General features: G+C 47.4%; 2 protein-coding genes across 2 annotated transcripts; both read right to left on the minus strand.

The window, feature by feature from the left end:
* Nucleotides 1-578: 578 nt before the first annotated feature.
* Nucleotides 579-3,735, minus strand: Cdpf1 (cysteine rich DPF motif domain containing 1). The gene is made up of 4 exons (XM_051189569.1): nt 3,572-3,735; nt 2,734-2,846; nt 1,801-1,912; nt 579-1,138 (listed from the first exon to the last, which is right to left on the minus strand). The coding sequence occupies exons 2-4, from the start codon at nt 2,844-2,846 to the stop codon at nt 1,004-1,006; spliced, it is 360 nt and encodes a 119-aa protein (XP_051045526.1). The 5' UTR covers nt 3,572-3,735; the 3' UTR covers nt 579-1,003.
* A 3,786-nt stretch (nt 3,736-7,521) lies between these two features.
* Nucleotides 7,522-14,499, minus strand: Pkdrej (polycystin family receptor for egg jelly). The gene has a single exon (XM_051189564.1). The coding sequence runs from the start codon at nt 14,460-14,462 to the stop codon at nt 8,052-8,054; it is 6,411 nt and encodes a 2,136-aa protein (XP_051045521.1). The 5' UTR covers nt 14,463-14,499; the 3' UTR covers nt 7,522-8,051.
* Between the last annotated feature and the right edge of the window lie 4,837 nt (nt 14,500-19,336).

The following is a 19,336-nucleotide window of genomic DNA, read 5'->3' on the forward strand; positions in this document are numbered from 1 at the left end:
GGCTTTCTGCCACCTGCTCACTACTGTCCTTGGTGCCATTCTCTCAGACCTGGGGGCTTTCAGCCCTTCACCTGTGATAAGAACAGTCCTGAATAGGGATGAATAGGGATTGTTGAGCCAGTGTCAGCATCCTCGCCCACCTCCCAGCTCTTTGTGGATAGAGGGCTACCCAGGACATCAGGAATCCAGGGTGAACACAGAGGGCAAATAAAATTTTCTAGTCACATGAACTGAATGGTTCCAGGCAATTAGAAAATGGCTACAATTTAACCTTAATTAAAAAAAAAATTGAGTCTTCTTCTTTTTCTCCATAGGAGATTGAACTGACTGTATACATTGATTTATATCCTGAATTTATGGGAACCTGTATGTTTGGAATGTCCTACTGTAAGACTGATGAATGTAAAGAGTTAATTTCAGGGTACAGTTTTGCCTTAATGGTTTAAAATAAACTATTTTTAAAAATTAGTTGGTTCATTTTGAATGATGCTGGAACATGGCTGGTTTGCACAGACTGGCCCCCACAGGATGCACTGAGCATCCAAGTAGGCCAGTGAAGGGTTACTTAAACCATTAGCTTATTTTTCAGGTTTTTAATTATAAACATGACACAAAGTCAGGGTTTAAATCACTTCCTAGGCATTGCACAGGATGTGACATAACCCTTGCATGCCCTCTGGTCTTGCCACTGGCCCTCAGAGGCTGATTTCCCTATAGGCAGATGACATCATGTTACTTGGAAGTCCTGGAGAGAAGCCAGGTGTCTCCCACAGGTACATGTACAGGAAGTTCTACCAACTGTCCACTGAAGAAGGTTCCCTGTCCCTCACTCCTGGCCTCCACCAGAGCTGCAGCTGGATTCACTCCTGCTGTCTGTCCTCAGGCTTGGCCAGCTCCTTGGGCTGCAGGTACTCCACAGTTCAGAGGAGGCCAGATACACATCTCCCAGCTGGAACCCTGGCCGAGTCAGCCCATGCTGCACAGGAGGCTGTGTGCCTGTCAGTCAGGGATGGCTGGAGGGCCTCTTGGAGGCCCCTTTTCTCTTCTCCACATCCTGCTGTATTTCTTGAGGGAAAGCACTGATATTCTCCTGAACACAGGGGAGGCAGATCCTCTTGGAGTAGAATAGGCTGCAGTCCTATGAGAGGGAACAGGGCTAGAACACTGGGGATACAGCGCTACCTCTCCCAGGCAACCCCCACTCCAAGAGGCACAGGGAAAGGCAGCAACCTGAGCAACAAAAAGAAGCACCAAGGGCTGGCAGGGTGGCCATCCGGTCTGAAGTGCTGAGGAACAATCCCTTGCAATGGAGATCACCTTACTAATAATGTATTGTTTACTCCAAGAGAGGGGATGATGCCTGACATTCTTGGGGGCAGCCTCCCTTTTTTGCTTGCAAGTACAGCCCGATTCCAAGGAGTGACACTTGAGGCTCCTTAGAGGCTGCCCCCAGCCCATGTTTCTAGTTTCTAGGTGACCTCAAACACTCCCTCTACAGTCTTCCCTCCAGGTGGTGGGACCTGAGGCTCCTGCCACCATCCCATACACCAACCAGACAGCAAAGACAGGAGACAGTTGTTGGCTATGACCTGTGGCAAGGCTCCTTGTGTGCACTGAACCTGTGGCAGGTAACCAGGACTCAGACCCAGGACTACTGTAAGGCCCAACCCCAGGCTGAGATTCTGTCTGCCCACACTGGCCCCTTCCCTGTGCCCTTGTGTCCCAAAGGATGTCGGCTGTCATCTAAGGACCCCCACCCTCTCTCCACCTGGTGATCAGGAGGTCCCCAGGTATACTTACCGGGCCCACACACACCAGCTTGCCGCACACACTGCACCGTGCGCCCAGGACCAGAAACCTGGCCTTGTCTGAAGAAAAGGGATCCTTCATGATGTAGCTCTCCTCCAGGAGGCTGCAGGGAGAAGGGACACTCAGCTGTGAGCCATGGCAGAGCTGCACAGCAGCAGCAGGAGCCTCAGCAGGCAGGAACTTGTCAAGTTGGACAGAAAGGCTGGCAGCTGGAGGACAGGTAGGAAATGAAATGGGACCCAGCCCCAGCTCTGCAAGGTGAAGTAGGAAGCCTCTCAATGCACACCAGAGCAAGCATGAGCAAGCATGATTCACTAGGTGGGTTCATGAGGTCAGGGTGGGGCACACTCTTCTCTGTCCCACATACATCAGAATGAGAGCAACTTAGTGGCATGGTAATCCAGGGAAGCAAAAGAATTGAGCCTGGTTCCCTGACACTTTGTCATGTGAGTCCAGCACTAGCCAGCTTTCTCACATGACGTTTGATGAAGGATGAGCCACACAACCCAACAAATAAGCCTAGAACCACCTCTGCTCCCAACTGGCATGAAGCAAACCTTCAGGAAGCTGGTCCTTAGGAACCACTAGGATGGCATAGGGCACAGCACCTCGTGAAAAAGCCACCATACTCCTCCATTGCTGTTTGCCCTGGGCCACAAGGCATCTGCCTTATAGACAGAACAAGTGCCTATCTGTCAGCTGCACCTACAGGAAGGGCAGAGAGTCCTGGACGAGTTTTAAAAAAACAAAAACAAAAACTTTCCAGTCTTCCTGGAGTTTCCTTAGGCTATGCCTAGAACATTCAGAACAAGGGCAAGGACTGACCTAAGTACAATGCCCAACCCAGGTGTCACACTCCACACAGCGCCTGCCAAGCAATACTGGACAGAGCCTCTTGAGCACTGGCCCAGAGTGCATACTCACACAACAGCCTGGGTGTCTGGGGGCTTCTGTCCCACGTAACTGTAAGGAGCTGTCAAGGCACAGAGCTGGCACTCAAACATGCCCAGGGGGCTGGGCTCTGCCTCAGATGCCATCTGTAAGACCAAGAGATAGGGGCATTGGAACTGAGAACCACCACACTTCAAATCTGCTCTGCCTGCTGTCCATATCATATCCACAAAATGCAAGTCTCCTTGATAAGCTCAAACTCAGAGCAAGCAACACCTGTTCAATGGCACCCAGGATTATCAAGTGTGCAATATTGACTGTGCCTAGCCTGGGCTACAAAACGAAGTGACATCAAGAGCACTGTTTCCATCCCCACATCCTTACACTGAATAATTTACTTATTTAATTTACATTTGCTTATTTGGGGAGGTGGTTATGCATCCATGGATTTCATGAAGAGGTCAGAGGACAACTTGCAGAAATTCTCTCCTTCTACAGTATAGGTCCTGGGGATTGATTTCAGGTCATCAGCCTTGGCAGCAAATGTTATAGACATTTGAGTTACAAACTGGAGTTACAGACAGTTGTGAGCTGCCATGTGGGTGCTTGGAATTCAACCCAGGTCCTCTGGAAGAGCAGAGACAGTGCTTTTAACTGCTGAGCCATCTCTCCAGCCTTGGCAGCAAATGTCTTTAACCCCTGAGCTATCTCACCAGCCATAATTTTTAATTATATTTTTATTGACTGATTTTGTATATGTATGCATGTGTGTATTAGTCAGGGTTCTCTAGAGTCACAAAATTTATGGAATGAATTTCTCTCCCTCTCTCTAAGTAAGTGTGTGTGTGCATTAATTATTGGAATGACTTACAGGCTGTAGTGCAACAATGGCTAGCTGTGAATAGAAAGTCCAAGAATCTAGTAGTTGCTCAGTCCCACAAGGCTGGGTGTCTCAGGCAGTCTTCTGTATTTTCTAGAATCATGAAGCAGGTTCCAATGCCAGTGAAGGGATGGACAAGGCAAGCGGGTGAAGAAGGAATGAGCACTTCCTTCTTCTGTGTCCTTATACAGGCTTCCGGCAGAAGGGGTGGCCCAGATTAAAGGTGTGCCTTCCAGCCTCCAGATCTGGATTAAAGATGTGTGTCTTCTTGACTTAAGATCTGGATCGAAAGTGTACCCTCTGTTTCTGGACTGTAGTTCATTCCAGACACAGTCAAGCGGACAACCGAGAATGGCTACCACAATGTGCCACAGAACCAATGGGGAGTCAGTTCTCACCTTTCACCATGTGCCATCTGGAGATCAATTTCAGGTCAATCTTGGCAGTAAGGCACCTTAATCTGCCGAGCTATCTCACCAGCCCCACTCTGGATAACTTCTAGACTCCTTTCAAGTCCTCTGGCTTTATTCACATCCACCAATAGGCCCCTGGAAGGCATTCTTCCTCTTTGTGGTTTTTTTTCACTACCAACTCCTCTGCTGAAATCCCCATCTGTGTGTGCATGTTATATATCTTTCCCCCTGGCACCTGTGATATGTTAACCATGCTTGTTTTAAACCTCTCATCTGATAGTTCACCTCAACATCTGAGCCATGTCTGGTTCTGCACCTATTATTTTGCTCCTTGGCAGCAAGGCTGTTTCCTTGCTCTTTCTTCTGTCTCAATCTGGGTTAAAGCCAGAAGACTTGTCTGTAAGGTGGTAGAGGTAAAACAGTATTTAGGACCCAGAGTGGCCATGTATGCCAGGCCTGTGTGTTTGATGCTGAATTAATCCAGTGGGTAACTGAGGTGGGTTTGTCTTTCCTGGTTGTTCTTCTGTACTGGCTTTCAATTTCTCTAGCATTACTTGTGCTTAGGTGTGAGATTATTTATGAGCAGATTTCTGTGCTTCCTGCACCTGTGCCTCTTGCACTGGATACAAGAATCTTCACTTGCCCTAGAGCATACCTTCCTGCCTTACCCAAGTAGCCTGAAAGTTTTGTTCCCTTGGAAGATCCAGGCAGATAAATTTGCAGCGACCAGAGCCTTCCCCAGGTCAGCTTACAGGAGAGCTCTTCAAGATTGTTTGCTCTGCCTTCAGTATTTCCCACCAGCACCCGGTGTATGCTAGTGAAAAGCCCAGGGTGAGTGCGAAGTCCCTTGTTTCCGTGGTTCCCCAGGGGTCGAATCCTGGTCTACTTGGTGTGGCTGCATTCTTATCTGTTTGGATGGCACTCCTACACTCAAGTGTATCTAACTAAGGTTTTGGAGGCCCTGCCTCTCTGTAGATTGCTGGCTAAACGGTCTGCCGGCAACCGCAGAGATTTTACAGCGCTATATTGGAATTCTTGCCTTGTCTTTCAAAGTTTCCACACAATTCAGCAGCGCAGCCCGGGCCCCAGTTGTGCCCTCCTCTAACCCTTTGTGTCCTGCAGAACGAGATCTGTAGCCAGAAGGAACAAGCGTTGGAAACTGCAGGGGTTCCGGACGATGTCTATAAATGAAAATCCTATTTTGAGTGTGCGCGAGTCTAACTAGTTCTGCTTGGTATCTTAACTCGCACGTCCCAGGCCCTCGCCGAGGCTGCTGGGCATGCTGCCCTTGTAGCAGGTGACAGTCAGGAGACAGTCCCAGGATTGCGCGACTCCGCCAGATCCTCCGCCTCCCGTTCCCCCGGTCAGCAGGGCTCCACCTGGCGACCAAAGACACCTAAGGCTCGGATCACCCAACAAGCCACCGACGCGCAACTCTGCCCGCGACCTGAGCCGGGTGTTAAGTCTAACGCCTCCCTCTCGGCTTCCAGAAGCGCCGAGGCTAGACCCAGCAAGCCTGGCCGTGAAGAAGGAACGGTTCCGCTTAACACGCGGGTCCCGGCAACAAACTGCCGAGAGCACTCACCACATCCCGGCTGAAAGTTCCACGGCGCCTGCGTGGCCGGCCCACAACAAAGCTCCGCCCCCATTGCGCCTGTGCGGCCCCGCCCTAAGTCCGCCTAGGTCCCGCCTTCTGTACATAGCGTCTGCGCAATCCCGCCCCACGGAGCGGGTTGAGCCTGCTGAGGCCCCACCCCCGCACTACCCTAGGCCGGGGGCTCGCCTCACGGCGTCTACCGGACCCCACCCGGTCCCGCCTCCGAAGGCAAGATTAATCTAAGGAGTGTCCTTGTCAGGGTTGAGCTTCACCGGCCGCTTCCGTTTCCGCTGCTGATGTCTAGAAGTTATGGATTTTTGCTTGAAGGTTGTCTGGGCTTCTTTCAGGACGAAGCTTACTGATGACAGACAAAAAAAAAAAAAAAAAAAAAAAAAAAAAAAAAAAAAAAAAGCCAGTTCTCTCTAAATTTTGCTTGGTAAACCAGTGAATTTATTGGGATTATTTACAGGGCTAAGGGAAACATTGAAAACCCTACCCATTGGGGGTGATGACTTGCCTGTAAGACTGCAAGACTTAGAAGTAGTTCACCTGTCTCTCGCAGAAATCAGCAATTGCTAAGTGCTTCTCTAACTTTGGGAAGGAGCTTTGTTGTGGATTGTTGTGGATATTCTTTTTTTAGAGGCGGGGGGGGGGGATGGAGAGAGAGAGATGATTTCTCTGAATAACAGTCCTGACTCTCCTAGAACCCTCCTTGTAGACCGACTGGCCTTAAACTCACAGAGATCCGCCTATCTCTGCTTCTCGAGTGCTGGGATTAAGGGTGTTGCCATCATAATTGGCATGGATATTCTTAAATTAAAAGTCTGGTGAGCTTTCTGATTCATGTACATCCTGTGCCTCCAGTACAGTAACAACCAAAACAACTGGACTATTGAGTATTCAGCCCTAAACAGGATGTCTATGTCATTCCCAACCCCCAACCCCAACAAGAGACCAAAAAGAGCATAAGAGCAGAGGGAGGATAGGGAAGGACATTGTGAAATGCTATCTTTTGGGCATAACATGGCTGTCAGCCTAATGAGTTCACAGCAGCTGTGATAACCCAGCCAGTTAACATTACAGTGTGGATAGGGGTGGGACTCATGTGGCTCCACCCTGTCTGGGGAGTAATTGGCAACTGATGGCTATTGGGGACAGAGGTGTCATGTTTCTTTGGGGGGTGTGCACTGATAGGGAGGATTCTGGATAATGATGATGGTGATGGCATTAGCATGAAGTGGGAAGAGGACCTGTTGGATGAATACAAAAATAGTGGTAGGAGTGGATAGATTGAAGGTATTACAATGTTCAAGAATGAATTTTAAAATAAAGCTGAATATGGTGATATATGCCTTTAATCCCAGCACTGGGGGAGCAGAGGCAGGCAGATCTCTGTGAGTTCACTATTTAATGAGTTCCAGGACAGCCAATGCTATGTCCTGTCTCCAAAAAAAGTAGAGTGCCATACAGGAAAAATCTTCAGAGTCACAGGATGCTGATGTGAGTGTAGTGTGGCCATAGCCTCATTTGTGTGTTTACCTTTTCTGGCCCTCACTTCTGAAGGTAGCCACAGATATGTCTGGATCCCTTACACAGAAATCACTGCACAGGTCATGGAAGAAATCTCAAGTTTAATTCATGTAAAACTTAAAGTGGTGTCAACAAAGTCACATGCTTCTGAGTAACAATGTAACAGCTGTTAGCCCTTGTTCTTCTTGAACAGTAAACCTCATTTCCTTACTCCTAAATCATCCACCAAGTCATAAATATAACCAATCACCCAAGTCATCAGACACATATTGCTATATTCAGTACATAAAACATGTACCATATTTCCACAAGAACCTTTGTGCATCTTTGTTGGCAAGAGCTATGTCTCTTGGTCAGAGAATGTTACCAGGTGCAGTTGAAATGCAGTTGAAATGCTGAGGGAATTAAGTGGGAAACCTCAGATCCCTGTCCCCTGCTCTCACCTCTGCATTCTCAAACTCTAAAGCCAGTCCTGGAACTCTCCCATAGGACCACTCTAGCCCTGGCCTGCAGAAAGGCTGGAGGAGAGAGGCTTCCCAGGCATGGTCTGCAAAGGAGACTCCCAGGGAGGCTGGCCAGTTTGCTTCTGCTTAGAGGCTGCTGGCCTGAAGCTGAATCCACAATGGGACCTGGCCAGCTCTTTCCTTTGAAGCTGGGTCTCAAAATCCATAGTTGTCACTCCTCCACACTGCTGCAGGCTCCCACGAAAGGAGTCAATGAATCCCATCCGGAGGGAATCTTACCTTGCCATCCTCTTCTCTCCCTCAATATTCCCCTCTGTTCATGTGTTCTTATTTCCAAGAGCAGGACCCAGAGTGGGGATACTTCACATGTGGAGATGTGCATGACTAAGCCATCAAACATTCTTTAGTCCCCTTGACAAACATACTTAATGTTTGGGGACATTCTTGCTTGTGGCCCTTCCAACCTGTCAGACAACAAGGTAAACCATTTTCTTCCCATTGATGTTTCTGGTCTTCAGCCCCAGGAACCGGCGATTGTTTTTCTCTGGCTGCCCATACATCATGTCAACAAAGAATTCAGATTGGTCTTTGTCCCTAGATCGGGAGGTGAGAAAGTCAAAGCCAGACCGTAGATTATCACATAGATAGGTTATTGCCTCTGCCTCATCTGATGGCTCCTCATACACAGGCTGCTTCATCTCATCGTAGGCAGACAGAATCACTGCCTGGAACAAGTTGATGAAGATACAAATCATCACCAGCATAAACGATGAGAGAAACAGGACCCCAAGAACCTTGTTGCTGGAGAATTCTGTGTTCTGAAAGGCTGACACACAGTAGGAGAAGATGGTTTGGGTGGCATGAATCATGTTGCTGTAATTCCATTCATGCTGACCAAACACCAGGTACCCAAAAGCTACATACATGAAGGAATACATAGATACCACCAAGGCCATGTGGCAGATGCCGGGAAGGGCAGCCTGGATGGCCTTCTGAGCCAGGCGCACATCATAGAAGAATCTGGAATACCTGAGTGTCTTCAGTATAGTCAAAAATAACAAGAAAGCCAAAGTGATCCTCATGAAGTGATCAACCCGAGAAATGGCGTGGAAGGGGATGAAGGCTTCTGGGTCAGTCAGGTAAAGCTGAACCATGCTGGTGGCCAGGAGGTACTTCTGGAAGAACAGCACTATCAGCAGTGTAAACATGCACTTCAGAGACAAGTTGAGCAGGTTGTACACACTTCTCAAGTAGGAAGCTCTTTCTTGCATGATGATATAGCCCTCATCCACAACATAGGCACAAAAGAAAATGAGAATAGCTGCATAGAGGTAGATTTCTGCCCATGTTTCTCTGTTGAAATCAGCAAGTGAGAATGAGTATACAGAGAGGCTGGAGTTGACAATCCCTAAGGGAGAGACTTCAAATACAACTGAAATGCTACACATGAGACTGGTGTCTGGATTCAGGGTGGTTAATTCTACAATCACAGCCCATGTCATGTCATCAAGCCAATTCTTTCCCTCAAGTTCCTTGAGCCTTAGTGTGGAATTAAAGATCTGCTGTTTTGGAAAGAAATAGAATGCATACCCTCCAGATCCATAGGTGTTTAACACTCCATAGGAATGATACACCCATTTCTTCCTGGGAAACTTATAAGTAAACCCATCACTGGGTTTGTCTGCAGATTGCTTGGCAGCCTTATTCCAAACACTGATATAGTTTTTTCTGTCTTCTGGGTCAATGCCATACTGTGGGTGACAACGGATTTCTCCTGCAATGCTACTCTGCACAAACTTCTTGGCCAACAGACATGTTTTGTTGCTAGGTTTGGCCCTCACTTGCCTCATGAGTGGAAGGCCAAGGATTTTGGATGAGCTGTCTGGAAGGAATGTTGGGTTCAGGTCATTGTGTAACAATGGCAGGAGCACACTGTTGAGCCATGTATAGATATCTCCCAGCTTCATCACAGTGGCAAGATCTATGGAGAACTGATGTCGAATGAACTGGTTATAGTAGAAGCTATCATTATGGCGCAGTGAGACAATAAGCAGTAGGAGAAGGGTTAGGAATATGAAGTGGGTCACAAGGTAGCTCAGGAATAAGAGGGACCTCCTTCTGATCCTCTTCTTCCTCCTGAGTATTTGGATTTTGTCCTCAGTGATGGGCTGGTATATGCTAGAGCCTCGGAGGTAGTCCATGTCCTCATGGAGCTGCTGCATCTCCTCTGTCGACATCCTCGCCTCCTGCAGCCTGATTTCTGTATAATGGTACTTGCTGGACCATGAGAGATTTTTACAGTACTTCGGGTTTCTTATCCTGGTTCCTGACCACAATAGAATCTTGCATGGTTGTACAAGGAACACAGACTGACAGAAAGAGCATAAAGATGCAAAAAGCCACTCTAGTGACTTGTCATAGCCATAAGTCAGGCCATAAAATACAATAAGGAATGATGATATGCCAGAAGTGGCAAACACCAAAAACCAGGCTATATAAACACACCACCTAGGCAGAATAATCTGGGTCTTAGTTTTAACAGGCTGAGTTTTATCCAGCCGGGTAGAAGAGGCCTTTGAAGAGTCATTTTCACTGCCTTCTACATTATTGTTACTGAAGTTCTTATTGGACTTTTGGATATCTGGAGCCTTGCTGTCTTCTTTCTTACTCTTCTGGGAAGTGTTAAAGGCCCGCTTTAAAGGCTTTCCCTTGGGAGCAGAAGTGGACTTGGCAGCTTTTTTGGAGAGAGCCTTCATTTCATACTCATGCCATTTGTCCAGTCGCTCTTTCCAGAACAGACCTTCCTCTGACATCAGTGGGTGCTTCTGAGGTACCACCTTGTCTAGATTCACTGGAGGTTTCTTCTGGGAATAGGTGAAGAAAAAAGTTATCAATAATTGCACAGGGATTGTGATTAAGACACTTTCGATCCCTATCATCATTGACCTGATGATACGCCTCTCTTTGGATTCAGTTTGTTCTTTTCTGTTCAGATTAAAAAACATGATATTACAAACAAGAGAGCTTAGCAACATAGCCAAGCAGCAGGACAGCCTCTGGAGCCTGTTGTACGGTTTGGGCACAACATCAGTGAAAATGGAGAACCACGTGTGGTTTTTACTGAGCTTATGGTTCAGATCAATCAGGAAGAAGTCTGTCCTTCTCAGAGGCTCATCCAGGTTAGTGACAGAAAATGTTGCATCCAAAGTGGTGTCCACAGAGAGCCATGTTCGGCACACAAACAGCCAAATGTGTCTGCTGAAGAGGTTTTCAACTTTGATTCGACTCAGGTACCAGCTAGGTGCCTTACCTTCATTGTCGTGCCACACTCGGATAGAATGGATGTCCCCCAAATCATTTTTTGTCGTTAGGAGGAAAGTGTTGATGCTTCCTCGGTAGAGAGTTCTAAAATATGGATGGCTTAAACAATGCACATCACTGGTACTCTCTGTTCCCATAAGCTGGATAAAGACATTGGCTCTGGTTCCAGACCCCAAGCGACTCCCAGTGAAGATGGTAACCAGGTAGCATATGTTATCAAAAGGATCATTGTCAGGCAGTACTACCACGTGGTCCCGAAGATACTGATCCATTACATCCCTGTGCAAGGCCCAGAAAGCCAGAATAACATACAAGATCATAATGAAAAGCACAGCCAGGAAGGTCACAGGGTTTTGGTTAAGGTTCCTAATGACCTTTAGCTGCAGGTCCACAGGGTTAGGGACCACGATTACCTTAGCAGTCACAAAGTGGGTTTGTAGACGAAGGTAGGTAAACTTCATAGAGGCCAGCTGGCGCCGCCTCCGCCCCACATTCCTGCAGATACAGTGTACTTTTTTCCATGTGGTCTTCTCACCCAACACACAGGTACCTTCCTGCCAATCACTCTGTATCCCATACATGTCCAAACAGTGAACCATGAAGAGAGCAATTCTCACTAGCTTGTTAGTGGGCTTAAAGACAAAACGAGGTGCCTGCAGGAGCATGGATATGTTATATTTGAATGAATGGCTATGTTGAGCTATGATTCGAAGCAAGGATGATGGTAGACAAATCACACGGGCCTCCTTGACTGGACAGGTTTGGTCAAACAGGCCACTCCACTTGGCAGTAGGAGGGATGTCATGAGGTACAAGGAAAGTGGCAACCAGATTGGTGGGGGCGACCTGACTGCCTGCATATACCAAGGCCTTGAACAACACTGTCACTTTTGTGACAATGTGGATCAGTACCTGCCCAGTTCCTCTGCTGTCCACCTCAAAGCTAATTCCACCTGTTGTCATCTTTGAGAACCCAGAACCCTCAATACCTGGTCCCACCATGAGGTTAAAACTCGCAAAGGTCAAGTCTTTTCTGACTATATACACTTCGGCTACATCGGGTGTGATCCCTATGACACTAGTGTTATCTGTGGCTTCTGTCATTCTGAACCCTACCACACCTGCAGAAATGTTTTCTGGGTAAGTTATCCAAGGAAAGGGGTCATTGGTGAACTCACAAAACATCACCGAAACTGGAGCCTTCGAAGGTAGAACAGGAACCCTGCTTGCATTCAGTGTCGCATGGAGGCAATTCGGACAGAGTGTCTCATTTCTGAAGACCTTAGAAACATTCGAATTTTCAGCTTTCTCCACATACATGTTAAAGCTGCTAGTCCTCATTACAGTGGTTTCACTCCCTGGTACCTTGTTAGCCAATATTGTGTCTGATAGTGATTCAACTACGAAGAAAGGGTCTTGAAACTCGTAGTGGGGGTTGATCCACTTAAGAATATTAGACAGACTGGTTAGGATGCCAGTGCCCACAATTTCAATGTGCCGCGAGTGAAGGTGTTTGTTCTTGCGTTGGTATGCTTGCAGGGCTTGGTTCGCTTGCCACAGCCGTAATGTGGCGCCCACTGAAACCACTTGACTGGAGTCAGAGGCTTCCTGGGTTAATTTGGTGATCACCATCACCACCTGGCAGATCTGGTCCAGGGTGCCCATGTCAGGCACAAAGGACTGATTGACAAGGTGTTCCAGGAGATGGGCTCTATCATTTTGAAGTGCCAACTCCTTTTTTATGTTGTTCAAGACAGAAGCCACCACATATATTAAGTAGCCTGCAGGTAGCCAGTCCTGCTTTTGAAGTGAAGTAGCCAGTGGTGATGTTGTTTCCGTGGTGAAATCGAGCAGCTGTTTTAAAACAGTCTTTGAGGAGTCCCTGACAGTAGGCACCTGTACAGTGGCTTGCAAAGTCACCTGAGAAAATGTCCCTAGTGAGTCATAGATCTGAGCATACAGCTTCAAACTGTAGTGGTTTGCCATCACACCGACAGGGAGAAAGAAGGCAGGCGTCGTGGACTGTGTCCCTGAATACGCTATGATACCTAGTGTATTCTCTTCTACTGAACTGATTTCACCAATGCTGTCCATCTCAGCTACTATTATTTTATACTTAAGGGGGAGGTGCTTGTCCTTAAAGTCACTACATTCAACAACAAATTTAGTAACCATCGAAATCCCTTTAGCTGGATTGATCTTGCACTTGCCATCTTGGGGGCCATGGTTAACAACAAAAGGATATCTCAAATTCAAGGTTGTACCACTCCAAGATATTAGATGCAGAGAAACCCAAAACCCCTTTTCCAAAAAATTCCTAAAGGCAAACGCTTTTATAGATAAGTAAGCCCCATTTCTCCTGGTGGCAGCTTGCCCTGCCCAATCAAACATCACTTCATGACCCAATCTAGACAAAATGGACCAGCTATAGAAATCCTGGCTCAAACAACCTGTGCAATTTAGAAACAGAGAGAACCTATCTGATACGACTAAAGTGGGGCCACAATTTTCAATGCATGAAATGCGTGCCTTAGGTGGCAGTCCTTTGAGTACCTGTACAGTTTTATCAGCAAATGCAGTTCTGTTTTGTTTCCGTACTACCATTCTGAAGTAATATACACTGTTGCCCCTAAGAGTTTCTGGTGGAATTGTTAGTATAGGGCCCACTGCCCAAGGCCAGTTCAACGTATCCTGTTCTGGGTGACATACATGCCGGTGGGTCACTGGTACATAGTTGCCACCATAGTATGTAGGATTTGTGGTACAGTACCAAAAGAAACGGAGCCCCTCTGTGGGGATGTCCGCCTCTGGGTCAGAGGAAGCGTTTCCATTCAGAATCAGTCCATCAGAGAAATTCATAGCCATGTTGGTGGCTCCAGGAAGAACAGCATTTAGGGGACGTTTTTTAACCCAAATGTAGATATTATCCGAGTCTGTCAGAGGGGACAAGGTGGGGTCCCACCTAATGATGGACAGTGTGAAGTTAAAAACATACACCCCATAAGGCAAGGCTGATTTGGGGATGTGGACGGAGGAAAACTTCATCACCTGCACCTGTGGCAGTTTCACAGGTCGGTTCCAGTCAGGCGTGTCGTTTACAGAGGCCACCAAATAGTACAGCCAGCTCTTGCGAATGACCATGGCCTCAGGGCAGTCCCAGAGCATGGTGACATTTAGGGTGACTTCCTCTTTCCTGCTCAGGATAAGGGGAGCATGCTGGTTTTTCCCGTTGATCTTCACCGACTGCACGGTACAGGTGGTCGTCTGGCAGGACACAGTAGCCTTGGCGGCTGCAGGGTTCGACGAGTTGACTTTCAGGAGGACGCGCGCAGCTGCGCCCGAGGGACACCTATGGGGCACCATAAGGCCAGCACGGCGCGGGGCTGTGCGCGGGGACAGGCCACCGGTGCCACCGCCCCGGACGCTGCTCTCCTCGCCCTGCCCCAGCCCCGGGGCGCCCCTGAGCACGCCCGGCAGCCCGCGAGGGCCGGGGGATGGCGGCAGGCGACCCAGGCCCAGGCCCAGACCCAAGAGCAGCAGCGCGGGGCCGGGCCACATGGCTCCCCCCCCAGGAGCTGCGGGACCGCGGGGCACAACGGCCGTGACGCTGGGCTGGGCCACGAGCGCACCGGGAGGGGCTGGGCGCGCAGCTGGCCGCGGGGCAGCGGTCCAGGGAGCATCTGGGGCTCAAACGCCACAGGGCAATGAGTTACCAGGGGGGGAGTGGGTTTTCAGGAACTGCGGATTTCCAGGACTTAGTGAGTTCCAGAGAGAGTGTGTTCCCAGGGTCGGTGAGTCCCAAAGGGCAGTGGGTTCCCAGGAACAGTGGGGTCACAAGGTCATCAAAGGTCTCAGGACCAAGGAGAACCACAGAACACTGCAGTGGCATGGGAAGTACAGGCAGCCGGTTTCCAGGGGAAGTGGGTCTCCGGGAGTCTCAGGACCAAGGAGGATCATAGAGCAGCTGGGACCAGGGCGACCACAGGGCACTGGGGCATTAAGGACAGTGGTATCTCTAGAAAGGAAGAGGCAAGATAGGTCATCATGGGCGGGGCAGCAGCCTGACTCAAGACTGCTTCCTGCTGCCTCTTCTCACACTGGTGTGTAGACTCTAGCTAGGATCAGGGTTTGCTAAATGAGGTTAATCCCACTCCCCGCCCCTGGCTCTTTTCTTCTTTTTAAAACTGGACGTGCCAAAAAAGCTTCTTAGCAGAAATTCCGCTCCCACGGGAAAACCAGCTCCAAAATAATATAATCAGGAGGGCCTTGCTAGTGCCTCAGCTCAGTCTGGGGACATTTGACACTTGTTTTTGTTTTTCTTCCCTCCACTTTTAAATGCATTTTATTTATCTATTTACTTATTTGCTCGTTTGTTTTAGTGTCTTCCCAGGAACCAACTGAAGATCCTCCTGGCTTAGCCTCCTCATTGCTAGGATCATAGGAGTGTAATCAAACCTACCTAAATGTAACTATATGTTTTAGGAGGGAGAAGGGTACTGCAGTTAAAACCTAGGGTCCCCGGGAATGGTAATCAAGGCTATACCCCTGAGTCCTTACATGAAACCATAGGCCACTAATTTGGCACATTTCTTCTCCTCCTCCTCCTCCTTCTCTTCCTCCTCCTCCTCCTTCTTCTTTCTCCTCCTTCTCATTATTATCATTATCATTATATTATTATTCCTTCTCTTCTCCCTCTTCCTCCTCCTTTCTTTTCTTTCTCCTCCTCCCACTCCCTCTTCTCCTATTCTTCAAAGGCGTTTAAAACTACAAATTCCCTACTATACAATATAAGTACATCCTACTTACTGTATATTTGTCACCTTTCTGTTAAAATATTTCTAATTTCCCTAGTGTTTTTGTACCCATGAATTATTCCAAATGGTGTTGTTAGTTGCAAACATTGGGGATTTCTGCAGAAAATGTGTGCTTATTAATTTCTAATTAACTCTGCTTTAATTAGAAAATAGATTCAGAATGATTTTTTTTTTTTTTTTGTCTTTTAAATTTAGGACTTGCCTTAATGGCCACTCTGGGGTCACACTTGGTTTTTGTTTTGTGTGGGTGTTTTGTTTGTTTTGTTTTGTTGAGACAGGGTTTCTCTGTGTAGCTTTGTAGACCAGGCTGGCCTCAAACTCACAGAGATCCACCTGCCTCTGCCTCCCGAGTGCTGGGATTAAAGACACGTGCCATCACCACCTGGCTCTGGTGTCCCAGTTGGTATATGTTCCATGTGAACTTAAGCATGAATGTCTATGTTGTTGTTAGCATTGAATCTAGAACCTCATTCATGCTCCCCAGACCCTCCACCATTGGGGAATATTTTTTTTCTTAAATTTGAAACAAAGTTTCAATCCCAGTTCTCTCACCCTCCCATCCTCCCCTATCACCCCCACCAAACCCCAGCCCATCCCCTTTTTGCTCCCCAGGGAGGGTGAAGCCTTCCATGGGGAGTCTTCAAAGTCTGTCATATATATCATTTGGGGCAGGGCCTAGGCCCTCCCCCATGTCTCTAGGCTGAGAAAGTATTTCTCTATGTGGGATGGGCTCCCAAAGTCCATTCCTATATTAGGGATAAATAGTGATCCATTACTAGAGGCCCCATAGACTACCCAGTCCTCCTAACTAACACCCACATTCAGGAGGTCTGAGTCAGTCCTATGCTGGTTTCCCAGCTATCAGACTGAGGTGCATGAGCTCCCCCTTGTTCAGGTCAGCTGATTCTGTGGATTTCTCCAGCCTTTGCTCATCACTCCTCCCTCTCTGTAACTGGATTCCAGGAGTTCGGCTCAGTGTTTAGCTGTGGGTGTCCGCTTCTGCTTCCACCAGCTACTAGATGAAGGCTCTAATCTCATTACTATGGAAGGGCATTAAAGGTAGTCTCTCCACTATTGCTTAGTTAGTTAATTGGATTCATCCTTGTAGTTCTCTGGACATTTCCTAGTGCCAGCTTTCTCAACTCTATAATGGCTCTCTCTATTATAGTATTTCTTTTCTTACTTTCCTCTATTCTTCCCATTAATCTTTCTACTCCCTCATGTCCTCTTCTCCCCTCCTAACTCCTTTTCCCCTCCCCCCATGCTCCCAATTTTCTCAGGTCTTGTCCCTTTCCCCTTCTCTGGGGGACCATGTAAGTCTCTCTTAGGGTCCTCCTTGTTTCCTAGCTTTTCTGGCAGTGTGAATTGTAGGCTGGTAATACTTTGCTCTGTGTCTAAAATCCATATATGAGTGAGTACATACTGTGTTTGTCTTTTTGTGACTGGGTTACCTCAATCAGATGGTTTCTTCTAGTTCCATCCATTTCCCTGTGATTTTCAGGATTCCATTGTGTCTTTCTGTTGAACCTGGTTCTTCCCTGATGACTTGGATTTTGGTCTTTCCAAGAGTCTCATCACCTGGGGTCCCTCAATTAATCAGGGCTTCCCTTGATATTCTTTAGCCCTGGGTTTGCACAGTTTTGTCTACCCTACTCTCATGCACAAGGCTATATCAAGGCTAGGATAAACATGAACACCCTTTATATTCTGCCCTACTTGGAGAGTGCCTTTCCCACCACAGCCCTGCTCCTTGGTCAAGGCTATATCAAAGCCAGAGTAAACATGAACACCCTTTATACTCTGCCCTACTTGGAAAGTGTGCCCTTCCCACCACAGCCCTGCTCCTGCTCATGCCTTAGAGCTGCTGCTGCATCCACAGGCCAGAGGGCTTCAGGAAGCTCCTGCTATTCAGTGGGGGAAACCACGCCATGCCGGCATCTCCAGTGGCCTCAAAGACACCCTCTGCTGCCTCTTCAGCCTCTGTGCCTGAAGCAAGCAAGGAGACCCAGGCCTCACTGACCTCTGTATAGGCCTTCTTCATGTACTCTTATATGCAGGATATTTGATTACACCGTAAACCCGAGATTGCATTATTTACTAGAAAAACCTGTTTCTAGTTGTGGTATGGCTCAATGATAGCACACACCTTTAACCCAAGAGCTTTCTGCTTGGTATAAACAGCATTAAGTAAAGTCAACCATAGGTCCAGAGTGCAGCAAGAAACCAGTTGACAGGAAGTGAACAAGAAAAAAAAAAAAATAGAGAGTAAGAGGGAGACAGGAGGACAGAGAGACATACAGGTAGTAGAAGGGAGGGGCATTCAGTTTGAGGTTTTTTGTTTGAGATGTCAGAAGGAGTTTTTGTGGGGAGTGGGAACATTGGCTGAGGAGGAGGGTCAGCTGGGTGCTTTCTCTGCCTTTCTGAGCTAGCAGGCTTTCACCCCAGCATCTGGCTCCCAAGTCTTTATTGGTAAAATTGAATGATTAAGATGTAGTTTAAAACACCTTTATTTATTTATTTTTACATATATGTGCTTCTTTGTTTGTTTGGTGGGGAACAGGTAATACATACCTATATGGAGATCAGAGGATAGCTTGCCAGAGTTGAATTCTAAGAATTAAATTAAGTTTATGTGGCTTGACAGCAAGCACCCTACCCACTGGGCCCCCTCCTTCACCCCATTGGTTCGTTCATGGTATTTGGGGGCCTTTTGGTTGTGCAGGAATGGGATGTTGGTGATTTGGATTCTGGGACACTACAACTTCTCTGGAGGCCAGAAGTCTCCAGATTCTTCTCTAAAGTGATGATCCAGTTGACACCGGTCTGTGGAGAATGAGGAGGAAACAGGGAACCCAACTCAGGTGCAAGATTCAAAAGGAATGTGGCACAAAACCTCATTCATCAAGACGTTATTGAAGATATAATCACATGATGTCACCTATTCAGAAGGGTAAAGCTAGGTGGTATTGAGTACATATTAAGGTTTTTCAGCCAAACAGTTTGCCACCCCCAAATAAAATCCCACTACCACTGGCAGTGGTCTCATACCATCCCTTGCCCTGACCTCCAGCAATCTGCCTTCTGTTTCTACCAATATGCTATTATGGACATTTAACATATACCTGATGATAATGACGGGGATGATGATGGTGATGATGATGATGTGTGCTTGACTTCTTTCACTTAGCTACAGCACTGTGAACCTTCCAACCTCTCCAGTAGCCAAGTGTGTGTCTTCTTTGGGGAGATATCCTCTGGTTTCTTCTTGTCTTCTTCTTCTTCTTCTTCTTCTTCTTCTTCTTCTTCTTCTTCTTCTTCTTCTTCTTTTTCCTTCCTTTGCCAACTCCTAACTTGACTGTTTAACATTTTCCTGTTGAGTTGTAAGAGTTTTTAAAAATATATTTATTATTATTTGTGTATATGTGTATGTACCTGAAGTATGTACTGAATGAGTTTATGGGCACCATATGCGTGCAGGTGCCCACAGAGGCCAAACAACATCTGATCTCTAGGTTAAAGTTACAAATAGATTTGAGCACTTGGTGCAGGTGCTGGGAACCAAAACTGGGTCCTTTGCAAGAACAGCAAGTGCTGCTAACTGTTGAGCCATCTCATCGG

This window comes from Phodopus roborovskii, unplaced genomic scaffold (genome assembly GCF_943737965.1).
Source record: "Phodopus roborovskii unplaced genomic scaffold, PHOROB, whole genome shotgun sequence".
NCBI lineage: Eukaryota > Metazoa > Chordata > Mammalia > Rodentia > Cricetidae > Phodopus > Phodopus roborovskii.